This window comes from Physeter macrocephalus, chromosome 21, assembly GCF_002837175.3.
Source record: "Physeter macrocephalus isolate SW-GA chromosome 21, ASM283717v5, whole genome shotgun sequence".
NCBI classification, from domain to species: domain Eukaryota; kingdom Metazoa; phylum Chordata; class Mammalia; order Artiodactyla; family Physeteridae; genus Physeter; species Physeter macrocephalus.
This window is the reverse complement of record NC_041234.1, coordinates 102,001,689-102,017,966: the sequence shown is the minus strand read 5'-3', so window position 1 is coordinate 102,017,966 and position 16,278 is coordinate 102,001,689. Positions and strand designations below refer to the sequence as shown.

Here is a 16,278-nt window from a genome sequence, read left to right as displayed (position 1 = left end):
CCTCTATTCTAAATATTTTTGTAGCCTTTATTAAATCACCTAACCTCTTTACACCTCAATTTTCTCATATTACTAAAATAGATATTTTTATTTTTCTCACGTAATGCATTCCTTTTCTAGACCTGAAATCAGCCATTTAGCTATATAATTTTGATTCTTGCTCTGTTTATCTCAGGGCTTTTTTGAGGCTCAAATGAGATAAGTGAGAAGTGAAAAATTCATTAAAGCTTTAAAAGACTTGACAGTAAACATTGTTAGCATGATAATTATGAATAATAATATGCACTATATGTTCAGAAGCATGATTACTGGACTCCTGTCTAGGATGATCATAGGATCCTGGAGACGGCTGGATTTGAACTTGATTTTGAAGAAGGAGAATGGGATTTTTATTGGCACTGTTGAGGATAGCGAACAGCACAAGCCAAAGGCAACACAGATAAATAAGTTGAAGAATCAGAATTTAAAACAATTGAGCTCAGAGTGATTTTATTTAACTTGGAGATTTATGCATGCTTAAAAACTTATATATAAAACAGCCTATTAGATAACTAGTTGCCTAGTCCAAAATACCAGCACTCATTGGTTGTTCAGTTAACCTAAGCAACTGAGAAGAATGTTAGTGTGATTACACAGAAATCAGTCCTAAGTGTCTACAATATAGCTGTCAGTAATCATGGGCTTGAAGATGGAAAAAAATCATTTCTGTGTTATCTCAAAGAATGAAACGCAGATTTGACAGAGGAGCCCACTGGTGTAATACTCTTATTTTCCTGGCATATATCTATTCTGCTTCTCCTATTAGTATACAGTTGGGAGCATTAAAACATGTGCAGTTTTAGAATCTTTATCACAAAGTACAATTGTGTGTTATTTTCAAAAGGGACTTTTTCTGGGTCTGGTTATAGCCTAAATAGCCCCACTTCTCTTGCAAATACCCTGAATTGCATAATTCTTTAGCCTTTAAGGTTATGGTTTTCAAACTCAAAACTATTTTTAGCAATGAAATCTCTATTCAAACAAAATTTTACGTAAAAGTCTCTTTTTTTTCTAAAGTAAAATGAGAATTTCTCTATCTGATATGCCCACTGAATTCCCTAAAACCAAACCATTAGGCTCAGGGGAACATAGTTTGAAAGCCATCATACTAACTCCAAACCTTTTCGTATGAATAAGTGAGGTATTGTCATTCAAGATATTTAAGATTAGTTGTTTCTACTTTGCATGTAGGAATTAAATAGATAATTTAAACTACCCATCAGGTTGTTAAGTGGGAAAAGAACCAACTTGGTTTTCCATGAGATATCCTAGGATTTTTTTTAAGTATCTTAAGGAGTTTCTCTAAATTTTTAGATTAGAATATAAATTGTTTTTGTTTACAAGCTCAAATGCATTTAAGCATCTGAAGAGAAATTCATTTTTTGGAACTGAGCTTTTAGAGTATTCTCTCTGCTGCCTTTTTTTTTGGTGGGGGGGGGCTTGGGTTTTTTTGGTCTGATTTCTTTCATGATACCTATTTATATATTAATTTGAAAGCATCTTTAAAATTTTCTTGCATAAAAAGTTTATTTCATGAATTGTTCAAACTGTGTAGTCCATAATGGCTATTTGTGCAGTTTCTTTCTACCTATTGATCATATAAATTTTGGTCATTCTTTATTGTCAGTTGTGTGATATGGTAATTCAATTATATTACCTTTATCTCCAAAGTATTCTTACTTAATTTTAAATGTAAGGCCATTTTAGTAGCATTTGTAAGCAATATTCTATACTAAAGCAATTTCAAATATCTTTCCCACTATTTTAATCATTGTAGATCTAGATGAAACTCCGCCTATAATAGAATGTTCTTCTGTTTCTAAAGTAAACCGTGTTAATCCAAAAAAGCCAAAGACCAGCGAAAGAGTTTCTGACATAAATCCTTGTGCTTCATTGTCTTTAATTAACTCTCCTTCAATGACATCCTCCCATATCTTGCTATCAAAAGGTAAATATGAATCTGGCGTATAAAAAAGAAATTGTATTATTTATACATAAATTTCAGAAATTGTGATGAAGTTTAAAACTGTTATTACTGGTTGGGTTTAAGGTTAAAAAAGGAGAATTTGACTCATAAAACTCCTTAATTTATTTTAGGTACAAATACCTCACCAACTCTCCATAAAACTGGAACAGCGTTTCTAAGATCTTGTCCAAAGTGCAATGTTCAGTTCAATCTTTTGGATCCTTTGAAATATCACATGAAGGTAAAACTTTTTCAAAATTTGATTTTTAAAATTCACAAATCTCTGAAAATATTAATATTAAAATATTAAGGATTGATATATAGTAAATGCTAGTTTATCCAGATATTTAGATGAGAAATCTTCTCATTGGTATTTTCATATAACTTAAGTAAAAATTGATACTCATAATGATTAACTTTATAAGAGATTTTAAAATCCTTCCCAATCATTAAATTATTAAAATTAAGTTTATAAGCACTACATATTATATTTTAATTTTTAATGAAATAATATATTAATCAGAATATTTTATTGACTAGGTCATGCCATTCTTCAGACTTCTTGTAAAGCAGGCATTTTATTAGATGCTTAATCTTTCATGTAACTTAATTCCTTTTTTTTACGTTATTTTTTGTCCATGGTGATATATGCATGTCACATTACTCAATGCAAGTCTTAGCCTTGCATTTTAATTTTTAGCACTTAGACATAAACTCCTAATGGTGGAGCATTTCATATGAAATGATAGTTTTAACTCAATCCAGAATATAGTATGTGTAGTTGTTATAAATTAATTCTAGATTTATATTTGTGTAAGAAGCTCTTGAAATTAGGTTTTAGGTAATTTTCAAAGTACTAATGAAAATATTTTAAAATATTTTAGTAGATACTACAGTGTCCTTTGTGTCTGTGGAAAGATAGTCCGTATTCTTTTTGTATGCCCAGTATAAATGGCAGGAAGGGGGGAAGGAGGCAAGAAAAAAGGTAGTGTAGAATATATGCAGGAAAGAAGGGATGAGAAGAATGCAAGGTAAAGAAAACTATTTAGTAAAAGTTATTGCTCACTATTTCAAAGATTGGCAATTTTTTCATTGAAATTCAGCATTTTACAAAAAAATGTAGAAAGAAAAGGAGCATCCTGGAATTCCAATTACAGTCTCTTTATTCTTGGGCAAAACTGTATTTGATCTGTCACTATTTCCATCTCCCTGAGTGTGACTTCTGTTAACTGGACTTTGGGCTTTGAATTTAAAAGTATGAAGCAACTTCTACAATACTTTCAGGTTTCCTATTTATGTAATATTGTGTAGAGATACACAATCAAGTGATGTTTTGCATCATAGATAGAGAAAAGAAAGGAATGAATTTGTTAGTTATCTTTAGTTTATTTAATTTGGGGGTAATTATAGTCACATGATTCAAAAAGTATAAGAAGGAATACAGTGAAAAAATCTCACCCTGACTCCTGTTTGCCTAGTTTTCAATACAACTCACAAAGGAATCATTTTTTATTAACTTGTTTTGTATCCTCTTTGATTTTCTTTCTGCATATACAGGCACACATGAATGTTCTTATTTTCCATCTGTTAATATACACAAATCATATCATGTTATATATACTTCTGCACCTGGAGAAAGTGACAGACTTTTTCTAAAATGTAGCTCTTATTTATTGTTTGTGATTAAAACTATGTGAGACTGTCTTTCCACATGAGCTGGCCCTAGTTATAAACACAGAATCATTTTTTGGTGTCTGATTTTTAAAAGAAATATAAATAAGGCTTATATATATTTTTTCTCTTTCAGCGTTGTTGTCCAGACATGGTAAATGCATTTTTGGAAATGATTAAAGCAGAACTTTCCAGTACTGAAGATAAAAAGGAGACTGGTGCAGAGAAAGGAAAATTGGTTATGTTAGTTAGTGACTTTTACTATGGAAGACATGAAGGAGCTGTTGATGAGGAACAGAAGACTTATACAACATTTAAATGCTTCAGTTGCTTGAAAATTCTTAAAAATAATATTAGGTATGTAAATACTTATTTCTATTTCTATTTGAAAATTGGGATGCTACAGATGTAAATATTGTATTTCTTTTTCTGTGCCATCCTAGATAAGCAATTTTAACTTTCTACTAAGAATAAAGGCAGATTTTCATGTTGAAAAGCTTTTATGTTTTCTTGTATTTTTAGGAGTTTGACACTTGGATCCACTTTAGTTGTATTTCTTTCAGATAGCTTAAGAAAGGACAAAATTTATTTTAAGCTAGGGGAAAATCATTCCTCTCTCTGTATTTATCATTGAACTAGGAATTTCCATGAGGTATTTTTATTTTTTAACTGCTTCTGAATCTTATTTTTCCTATCACAAGAAGAACCACTTTATCCAATTTTACCTCCTCCGTGTTTGTCTTATTTAATGTTCCTCTTTTACAATTCATATTTATAATTTTAGTACATTTTCCTTACAGAAAAAGTGATTTTTTTGATCTTCTTTAGAGAAGTACCAGTTCTTTTTTTTTTTAATTATTTATTTTTGGCTGTGTTGGGTCTTTCTTGCTGCACGCGGGCTTTCTCTAGTTGCGGCGAGCGGGGTCTACTCTTCGTTGCGGTGCGTGGGCTTCTCATTGCAGTGGCTTCTCTTGTTGCGGAGCACCGGCTCCAGGCGTGCAGGCTTCAGTGGTTGTGGCACACGGGCTCAGTGGTTGTGGCACGCGGGCTCAGTAGTGTGGCTCGTGGGCTCTAGAGCGCAGGCTCAGTAGTTGTGGCTCACGGGCTTAGTTGCTCCGTGACATGTGGGATCTTCCCAGACCAGGGCTCGAACCCGTGTCCCCTGCATTGGCAGGCAGATTCTTAACCACTGCCCCACCAGGGAAGCCCAGAAGTACCAGTTCTATGCAACATGTCTGCTTTGATTTTATAATTTAACACATTTTCAAAGTAGAGATTTAATTCTCAATGGAATTCTGAGGAGTTATACATGTATGCTTCAAATTTTAGGAACTTATACTTTGCAGTCTTTGAGTTATATGACATATTACATATCTATCATCCTAAGTGAGATATAACAAGAACAAAGTAACGAGATATATTGATTGGTATTTTTTAATTGGCTATATAGCCTGACATTGTTTTTCCAATATTTTATTATAAAAAATTTCAAATAGCAAAGTTGAGAAAATTTTACAGTGAACATCTCTATATATTTACCACCTCAATTCTACCATTAATATTTTACTCTACTTGCATTACCACATATCTATTTATCCATAGACCCATCTGAGTTTTTTATACTTTTCAGAGTAAATTGCAGACATCAGTGCACTTCCCTTAGGTGAGATACATGTATGTATATGTATGTCTGTACCTGTATTGTGACACATACACGCTTATAAACTTTAAAAAATATTTACCCTTGAAAACCATCATTTATAACTAGCATTCTTAAACATTCTATAGGTAGGTCATTTCTAAGCTCAGCATTTATTTTTTCTGGTGAATTCTTGGGTCCAAAATGAAGTACATAGAAAAACACTGAAATAAACTGTAATATAAGCCTAAAACAATTGTGAATGCTACGTTTATGGTAGCGTTTTATAGTTTTCAAAGACCTTTCACTTATATTATTCATATGAGTTTTCACACTTCTTTACCTCCTTTTATCAAGCCCTACCAGCCATCAATTGCTAATGGTCCCAGTAGCTTAACAGAAGAGAAATTGTAATTTGCGATATAACACTGAAACAATGTTACGATAAAACTCTGTGACTCATAAAAACAGAGTAGAACAGTGGTTACCAGGGATAGGGGAATTGGGGATATGTTATTTAGGGGTACAAACTTGCAACTTTTTATAGATAAATAAGTCCTGGAGATCTAGTGCACAGCATAATGGTTATAGACAACAGTACTGTGTTATAAACTTCAAAGTTGCTAAGAGACTAGATCTTAATTATTCCCACCATAAAAAAATAAATGATAATTATCTGATGTGATAAAGGTGTTAGTTTATGTTGTTGTGGTAATCATATTGCAATATATAAATTATCAAATCGATATACACCTTAAACTTGTACAGTGTTATGTGTCAATTATATCTCAATAAAAATAAAATAATGCCAAAAAAAACACCCCAACTCTGAGACCTCATTCCATATTATCATTCTTATAGTAAAATACATCAGAAAAGGGACTTCCCTGGTGGCACAGTGGTTGGGAATCCGCCTGCCAATGTAAGGGACACGGGTTAGAGCCCTGGTCCAGGAGGATCCCACATGCCGCAGAGCATGTGGGCCCATGCGCCACAACTGCTGAGCCTGCGCTCTGGAGCCCGCAAGCCACAACTGCTGAGCCCATGTGCCGCGCTGCTGAGGCCCGCGTGCCTAGAGCCCGCAGTGAGGGGCCCGCGCACCACAACGAGGAGTAGGCCCTGCTCACCGCAACTAGAGAAAGCCCGCGCGCAGCAGCGAAGACCCAATGCAGCCAAAAAAAAAAAAATCAGAAAATGTTGGTAAATTTCGTAAAATGCATAGAAAAGTGGTTCACTAGTTAAGTTCCTTGTTATACTTAAATATTATGTATATAATATTAGAAGTTCTTCCAGCATTAGCTTTTGGCTTTTCTTTAAGATGAGCCCATTTAATATTAAACATGAAATTTTCTTTGTTTTTTTGTTTTCATTTCAAAAGACTGGCTACAGTTTGCTAGATTATCAGAATATCTAGAAATTTTAAACTAACCATGTTTTGTAATACCTAGGAATTTTGTGGCATTTTGACATACTGTTTAGTAAATGAAACCAGAACAGTAAACACTGGGTAACCGAAGATGTTATATGTGTTAAATAACATTTTACCTTAATGGTAAAAACTAGGGTGGAAAACTGATGGTTTTAAGGGATGGTAGACCCTAATAGCTCAAGATTTCTCCTCTCAGCCCTGTCAACATATTGTAGTATATTTTTCCCTACATCGAGTGTCACCAAAACCAGTTAGGGTTATTTTATTCTGAGAATAGCCTTGTGAGGGGTTTCCTTTTTTCCACATCTCCATCTACTGGTTTAAGAAGTGTGAGCTTCTGATGGGGGCAGGGTGTAATAACTGAGAGATAGCTAGTTGGTTAACAGATTATTTTATACAAATTTTACTAAAGCTGTGTGCTGAAAGGTTAATGGCTCATGACCTTTATATGTAAATATTTAGGCAAGACTAGGATTTTAAAATTGATTTTAATAGAGATGATGTCAAAATGAAAGGAGGAAAAAAGGTATTTCAAAGTGTACCATAAGCAGCTCTAAAGAGAAGTGGTGTTTTGGAGGTGTGAAGAGATAAATGTTAAAACCTCTGTAATAATTGCTGCCTAGGTTGCTGACATTATTACTTCATTTCAAGATTATTTCCTTTAGGGACTCATAGTGACTAGCTATTAATATTTGACCCAGACTTGAGATTGTAATTTTGATCAAATAACTTTACTTTGAAATTCAGTAAAACATTTCAGTAAGCTGTTTGAAATAGATATGCCTGTTTATATTGTACTCTCTGCCATCAAAGGTCATAGTTCCTTCTCATAAGAAGCCTTTTAGGGAATCTGACATAGCAGAATGTAGAACTGAAAAATGGGCTGTGCTACAAAGGGCACAGTCTGCGAGTTAAAATGAACTGTTTGTGCTAACAGTAAACCTGTATCATTAAATAAAACAAAAGATTCTTGTAATATAGGTATTAAAATTGCTATTACATGCATGTAGAAACCAAGACACAAAAATACTAACAATTCGTCTTTTAAGCAGCTGAAAGCTATTGTATATCTCAAGGCCGTCAAAAGATTTCTCTCATGATTCTGTAGCTGCTCTTGGTGGTAGAGTTGCCTTTAAGTATTTTATTTTAAAATGTAAATAGTATTTCATGTATGGAAAAGAAGCCTGCTGTTTTTCTTTACAAAAAAATCTTAGTCTGAAATAATGGTGAAGAAGCAAATTAGCAGTGTTTCGTATTAACTATATTAATGGATTATTTTAAAACAAAGATGCAAAGAAGGATGTTTGCTGATGCACTTAATGAAACTGATCATTTGAAGTGCACACTTTTCCAGAAGACTATATGGCTTTGGAGGTGTTATTTTGAGTAATACAACTGCATTTTTAACATTTAGGTTCAGATACTTATTTGTGAGATTTGAACATTTGCACCTGTTAACAATCATTTATAGGTTTATGAACCACATGAAACATCATTTGGAACTTGAGAAGCAGAACACTGAGAGCTGGGAAAACCACACCACCTGCCAGCACTGCTACCGTCAGTATCCCACACCATTCCAGCTGCAGTGTCACATTGAGAGCACACACACTCCCCATGAGTTTTCTAGTAAGTCACAATTTTATTAAAATCCTGAACATTAATGATTTTGATTAACCTATGAGGAATCCTTAAGAATTCTGATGGAAAAATAAGAATAAGAAGTAGATTTTGGGGCTTCCCTGGTGGCGCAGTGGTTGAGAGTCCGCCTGCCGATTCAGGGGACACGGGTTCGTGCCCCGGTCTGGGAGGATCCCATATGCTGTGGAGCGGCTGGGCCCGTGAGCCATGGCCGCTGGGCCTGCGCGTCCGGAGCCTGTGCTCCGCAAAGGGAGAGGCCACAGTAGTGAGAGGCCCGCATACCGCAAAAAAAAAAAAAAAAAAGAAGTAGATTTTGTAATTTGGGGGCAAAGTTGAAAGCATATTTTAACTTGTATAAACTTTTCAATAAAATTACTTACTAAAATTGAAGTCCCTCTTGTAAATTGAAACTTCCTTGGCATAACTTATGCATTGTATGTAGGAAGTAAATTATAAAACTCAGATCCCCTGGTTTGCAAATATAAAATTAATGGTCTTCATTTACACTCTAATAAGAAAAGTAACTGCAGTGATAGTTAAAATCACAGAGTCTGGACTTAGCTTGGATTCAAATCCCAGCTCTGCCTCTTAATACAGCTGTGAGATGTCAGTCAAGTTAATTAATCTTTCTGTGCCTCAGGTTCCTCATCTGAAAAATGGGGATAAAAATTAACAGTACAGCTCTCAGTGATGGTATGAGAATGAAACAAGCTAATACTAAGTAAAGTCCTTAGAACAGCATTACAAAGTTAGCCACAGTAGAATTGTTGGAACCACCATAACCACTATTATTATTATTATTATTACTCGTTGTTGCTGTTGTTATAGATGTGCAAACTGAATCTTTGATATATACTTCCTTAAAAGGATGTAATGTGTTTTTTTCCACTTTCAGCTATTTGTAAAATCTGTGAATTATCATTTGAAACAGAACATACTCTTTTACAACATATGAAGGACACTCATAAACCCGGTGAAATGCCATATGTTTGCCAGGTACACACACATTTTATTGTGTATTTAGGTGTTTGATTTTCACATGCCATAAAATAGTATTGTTCTTTTGATTTTTTTTAATAAAAATGAGTTACTAAAATGAAGACCCTCTTCAGTAGTTGAAACTCTTGGTTTAACTCATGTATGTGTGGGTGGTGGGTTGGATTTGACCTGTGGGCCATAGTTTGCTGACCCCTCTACTAGACAAACAAAAAGCCCTGCTGGAGAAAGAAAAACATATTGACTTTCTTACCCTGTAGGGAAGAATATAGACGTGCTAGAGAAATAGGAAATACTGTTAGTTACGGGGAACCTCAACTAAAGGCTTTGGGGCCAGTATTTTTCCAGAATTTCAAGTGGTTCCCAGTAAGATAGCAAGATAAAGATAAATTGCCTCTGTTACCGCCTGGATGCTATTTTAAATCCAAAGAAGAGAATCCTCATTTGATGTAACAGGAAAAACTTTATAGGTCAAGAGGTGTCAGACTTTGAAAATTCAAGTCAGGATGGGGATGGGGGATAGTAGATCTGAAAAGAAGGGAATCTACTGATGTTTAGGAATATATCCCTAAACTTTGAAAGACAACTTTTCTGCTTCAGAGATTATCTGTATTACTTGCAGTATCAGGATCCTTGGTTGTATAGGCAGCAGAGCTGAATTAGTAGTATATCATGTTACTGTAAACAAATGACTTATTGTTGCTACTTTGATATAATTGCATATCAGTTATAAATTTTCAAGTTAAATTAAATCTTCTTTATATTTCTAGGTTTGCCAGTTTAGATCATCAACATTTTCTGATGTAGAAACTCATTTTAGAGCAACCCATGAAAATACTAAGAACTTGCTATGTCCATTTTGCCTCAAAGTTAGTAGAATGGCAACCCCCTACATGAATCATTACATGAAGCATCAGGTGAGATTTAGCAGTTCTTATTTGTTCATTTTGTCTTAGTGAAAAGGTTATATATATAAACTTAGAACAGTGGTTAGATTTGTTCTAGAAGGAAAGCAAAGTTGTTCCAAATGACACCATTAATTTATAATTTATGCTGAAATACTTGTGAAACTTCCACTTCTTTTCCTTGTCTGCTTCCTGGTGATGATGAGGCTCATGGATAGTGAAAATTCTGAAAGGTAGGTACAAATAGGAGCCTAGTGTGGAGGGGAAGAGGAAAGATGAGTGGAATATTTACATTGGACATTTCAAGGGTTTCAGAGTGGTGAGAATGGGAATGATTTTAAAGAGCAGGGAAAAGGATAAGTTTGAACTAAGGAAGATAAGATTAAGGATTCACAATCTTCTGTTTTCCTCTTTCTCTTCAAACTTTATCTCCACTCTTTCTAGTCCACCTTTTTTTTTTTTTTGGTCCCACGGCTTGTGGATCCCAGTTCCCTGACGAGTCCTAACCACTGGCACGCCAGGGAAGTCACTAGCCCACTTTTTATTATGAGAAGACATGTGGTTGTCATCAGTGATCCAGGATGGTCTCTTATAGAAGCCAGTGACAAAGGAAACAGCAATGACACATTTCTAGATATGTGAACTATGCCAAAGAACAGTGTTTAGGTTATAACTTGTTTCTTAGATGACTTTTACCAGTTCTGCTTTTGTAATTTCTGGAATATCAGTACTAGTGCTTGCACCTTTCCCTTGAATTTTCATTTTATGCTTGCTGGTTCTTTTCCTGACACAATTAGACCATCCTTTATTTGGGCTGAAAACTTGATAAAACAGTGAGCCTATTCTTGAGTGCTTAAAAGAGCAGTCATACATTTGCCCAAATCAGAAGTCAATGAATTTACTGAATCTGATTATGTAATCAGGTTTTGCCTCCTCACTGATCAGCTCATTACATTTTCTTATTATTGAATGCGTTATCATGGCCATTTTATTCAGCACTTGTGCTAACATTGCTTTCAGTTCCAGTCATTAGATAATCATGAAATCAGCTTATAGTTGTTAATTGGAAAAAATCATAAATATAGAATATCCAAATGCATTCAAGATCACCTATGTTATGGCAACATGCTTATTTTTTTTATCCTGGTATGTCACCTCACTGTTAAACTCTGGCAAAATCTTTCTATTCTAGAGTTTCCCCCGTGTTCCATCAGATGTCAAATAGATGTTCTACCCTAAAATTGTTCCTAGAAAAAGAAATTCAGTAAATGGCTGCACTTACAAAATGAATAGTTTTTTGTTTATTTTTAATAGGATTTTTCAGAGCTTTTAACATGCTAAAAAGTGCTTAAAAGATCATAAATCTCCAAGCAAGTGATATTGTATATGTTGTTCCCAAAACTTATTTGACCATTGAATCCTTTATTTGCACAATACATATTAACATTTCTTGAGGAATAGAGTTTTTGAAACACTGATCTTGGTGCTCTATATTTCATCTTTTGACCTTTGATTTTGAAAGAAAGAACAAGATATAAAGCAGTAGCTCTATTTTATTTGAAGCTTTTAACATAATTCTTTCTCTTGTGCTTTACTAAGCTCCAGAGTGAGGTGTAGATGTGGAGGGACTAATAGATGCTTAGAAAGGTAAGAAAGAGACGGATGGGCTTGCTATGTGGACTGTGTCTCCTAAATGGTTTAACCTGATCTGTAGTCACTCTTCATACCGTGAGTTGTATGTCTTAACTTGCCACATATATAGGAAAGTGTTAACCCAGCAGTTCTGAGTTGTTCAAATCATGGACATTTTCAGAAGAGTCTACTTGCATAACTAGCCCTTGGCTAACTCTGGAAACTGAGCCTTTGTTATTAATTGATGAGTGTTTTACACTCCTGGAACCTTGAGCCATGTGGTACCAGCTTTTCTAGATCTTGTGCAAAAATATGATTATGGTGAATGCCTGCTTTTCTTCTGGAGTCTGAAGATTTGGTGACTGAACCCCATGAAAAACCTGGGCTCTTAGACTCAAAGAGAGCTTCCCTGGAAAATAAAATAAAACAACATAAAACAAAACCAAAAAACTTCATACCTGTTGCTGCAGTTAGTTGCTGGGGGATTGATGAGCATGTCCTATGCAACTCCACTGGGAGAGGGCACTTGGAAACTGGTGCCACTATCCTCCAGACTTCACTCAATGCAATTTTTCCTTTATTAATCCTGTTCTGTATCCTGTCACTGTAATAAATCATAGCTGTGAGTATAACAGCTTTTAAGCCCTATAAGTCCTTCTATTGAATCATCAAACCGGAGAGTAGTCTTGGGACTACTGACACACCATGGGTGCCCAATGTTTTTGTAAGTTTGGAGTACCTAAGAGGTAGGCAGTCAGCAATCAATAGAGGAAAGACTCTATCAATAAGAAGCGTCATCAGGCATCCTTCAAAGTATTTCAGTTTGTATATAATTGTTCACAAAAGACTCAAAAACCATAGCTGAGCAAGATTATAAGCTTGTAATTGAGATTTTAGGGCAATTTTAGACCATAAGAATTGTTGAATCTGTGGATCATTTTATTCTTTTAAAAGACTTTGTTTGTAACCTTTTCCTTAAAAGAATAGATTATTATGTATTGAGTGATTTCAGAGCTAACAATACAGTTTGTACAACTTTTAAGAAAGGATGAAGGATTTCAGATGTGTTAAATAGCCTCATTAGATCTTTATAGTAATAACAAGCAGTTGACATATACTAATCACTTGCTGTACGACTGCCACTAGTGCTTTTACTTGTATTATCTTGTCTGATCCTTACAACCACTCTACAAAGCAGATATGCGATCATTTCCATTTCATAGATAAGGAAACAAAGCTTTATAGAAAGTAAGTTACCTTGCCCAGTGTCACGTTCTCTAATAGTTGGCAGAGCCAAAAATTGCCCTAGGGCCCAAGCTTTTACCACAGAGTCATTCTTCACTGACATTAGGTCTAAAGGCAGATATTACAGAGAGTCAGAATTAGCCTTGAAAACCCTCAAATCACCCAAAAGATATAGTATCCTTGTCAAAAAGTTCAACACAATTTTTTTTCTCTATCCTTGGAATAGGTCACCATTTTTTTAGTTGAACATCATGTTATTTAAAAAACATACTGTATTATTGTATACATGCATAAGAGAGACATGAAAGACTTGAGTCCATCTAAGGGAATATAGTAGGTTAATGTCCCCATCTCAGGGCTCTGGGCAAATGCTCATTGAATGGAATGGCAGACATTTTGAACTAGTTTAATTGTGCTTGCTTCTCATGTGCACTCTCTGTCAGTCTCTTGCTGCCTGCCTTACTGGTTATTTAACAAATATTTATTTACTGTTTAATATATGCCAGGGACTGTTTTACAGAAGTGAGCAAAACAAAGTTTGTGCCCTCTGGGATTTGCATTATGGTGGCAGGGGGGAGAGAGAATGAGAATGTGTATTATGTCTGAATGTATCTGTATGCCAGCTGGTAATAAGTACCATAGGGAGGGAAATACATGAGGATAGGGAACGCCAGGGCTTAGGAGGTGAAAGAGTAGCTTCTGTTTTTTTATGTGGGGTGGTCAAAGAAGTCTCTCCAGAGGAAATAAGGGATTAAGCCATGTGGCTATCTGGGAGTGAATGTTCCAGGCAGAGGGAACGGTAAGTAGGCAGTGAGGTGAGCATAAATCTAGATGTTCAAGAAGCAACAAGGAGGCCAGTGTGGCTGGAGCATGGTAAACAAGTGGGAGGAAGAGTAGTAGGAAATGAGGTTGTAGCAATAGAATGCGGGGAGGATAGTATATGGCCTTGTAAGCCAGAGTCAGGATTTTGGAGTGTTATGGGAAGCCATTGGAGTGTTTAGGCATGTGAGAGATTATTCTGGCTGCTATGGAGAGAATAGACTGTTGGGAGGAAAGAGTGGAAACAAGGTAGGGGAGGCTATTGTGAGAGTGCGGGTGAGTGGCTTGGACTGATCTGGTGGCAGTGGTCGGAAGTGATGACAAGTGGAAAGATTATGCTTTTGAAGGTAGAGCTAAAAGGTTTTATCAGTGGGGTGTGAGAGAAAGAGTTAAGAGTGACCAAGGTCTTTCGTCCTGAGCAGCTGCAAGAATGATGTTCCCATATATTGAGATATAGGGAAGACTAGGGAAGGAACAGATTTTTTTTCAGGGTGGGTGGGGGAGAATCTAGAGTTTAATTTTGTCCATGTTCATTTGAAGTGCATGTTAGATATTAAGTAGTGATGTTGAGTAGGCAGTTGGATGAATACTATTTAAAGTCATGAAACTGGATGAGATATAGGTAGAGGTAGAGAAAAGATTTCTGGGACCCATATCTGGGGAACTTTCTGTCATGTTACCTTGCTATCAGGTCCTTGACTGAGTTTTTTTTCCCCCTCTTTCCCCTCTCTTGAGTACATATAGGTGAATCTGTTTATGTTGGCTGTACCTATGATATGATCCAATTAACCATACTTCTTAAGATGAAACTAAAATAGTAATACAAGTACATTATATTTACCTATTGCTTTGAACTTTGTAAGGAATTTTTATTTATCAAATGCCTGCTGTGCACCAGTAATGGCTAGGTACTTTAATGTATGTTACCTCATTTGATTTTTCCTAAATTTTTATTTGTGTTTTAAATGCAAATAGTGATGAACCTGTGGAGATACAGCTTTAGAGAAAACATTTTTATATTTGTACGTTGTTCCAAATTTACAGATGAATGTACAGTACATATTTTAATTGATGACAGCATATACAAAAAAACTGCAGTTGCTAATATGTAGTAGAAAAGACACTAACTAGCTATGAGCAAGTGCCTTACATCTCTCTTCGGTCCTGTTTCCTATTGGTAAAGTAGTAATATGACCAGGTTTCAGAAGGAACATAGTCAAGGGGTTCTCAAATAGTAAATTCAGATTAGTTGTTCTGATTTATGCTTCTGTAACCATGCCATCCAATATCAGTCACTAGCCACATGCATCTATTTAAATTAATTTAAAATTAAAATTAAATAAAATTTTAAAATCGATTTCTCTGTTGCACTTGCCACATTTCAGGCACTCAATAACCACATGTGGCAGTGGATACCATATCAGACAGTGCAGTATAGCACATTATCATTATTGTTTAAAGTTCTGTTGGACAAACACTGACATATACAACCATTTCTATAACATAACTTTCTTTGGGAGTGTCTGGTTAAATTTGTTTGGTTTTAGAAAGTTCAGTTTATGTTACCAACTTGTGAAACAGATGGAAATAACAAAAATCATTTGATCTTTCCAAGAATAAAAGTATAATATAGCTCATTTCCATGGTATCATATGTTTGAATAGTTTATACTTCAAATTAATAATTAAATAAACTCACTACAAATAATACAGGACTTGTCCCATTGTAATCTAATTGATATAATTATCATATTTATTGCCTGTATGATAGCAAATACTTTTGAAACTCAAATACTAATGCAAGAAGTACTTGTAAAAAATGAAATATTTTGGAATTACTTATGATAGGATGTGGCAAAATTCTGGTTTTAAAATTCTTTAGCTATTAGAATTAAGAGCAATTTCAGGTCTCGGGATTTGTGGTAGTAGAAATTATTTTCTAATATTATTTCTAATATTTATTGTAAACAGAAGAAAGGAGTTCATCGTTGTACAAAATGCAGACTACAATTTTTGACCTACAAAGAGAAACTGGATCACAAGACCCAGCATCGGACATTTATAAAGCCTAAAGAGCTAGAAGGATTGCCTCCTGGTACAAAAGTGAGTTTTAAATATGTTGTATTTTAACATTGTATGATAATAGAAATAAACCCCTGCCTGTTTTTATCTATTCAATATAATATTAAAAATTGACTTCTGGTTGTCATTAAAATTTTAATTTTAGGTTTTATCATTCTTATGCTTGGAAAGAAAATTTTTTATCCATTGTTTTTTTTTTTTTTTTTTTGGTGGTA

General features: G+C 34.7%; 1 protein-coding gene across 1 annotated transcript in view; it reads left to right on the top strand.

Annotated features, from left to right (window-relative positions):
* Positions 1-16,278, top strand: part of ZNF280C (zinc finger protein 280C) — a 50,943-nt gene that overhangs the window by 21,586 nt on the left and 13,079 nt on the right. The window contains exons 8-14 of the mRNA XM_055081607.1: positions 1,817-1,987; positions 2,137-2,246; positions 3,813-4,033; positions 8,216-8,373; positions 9,281-9,381; positions 10,152-10,298; positions 15,953-16,084. Coding sequence (XP_054937582.1) covers positions 1,817-1,987; positions 2,137-2,246; positions 3,813-4,033; positions 8,216-8,373; positions 9,281-9,381; positions 10,152-10,298; positions 15,953-16,084 — 1,040 coding nt within the window. The remainder of the gene's footprint in view (positions 1-1,816; positions 1,988-2,136; positions 2,247-3,812; positions 4,034-8,215; positions 8,374-9,280; positions 9,382-10,151; positions 10,299-15,952; positions 16,085-16,278) is intronic.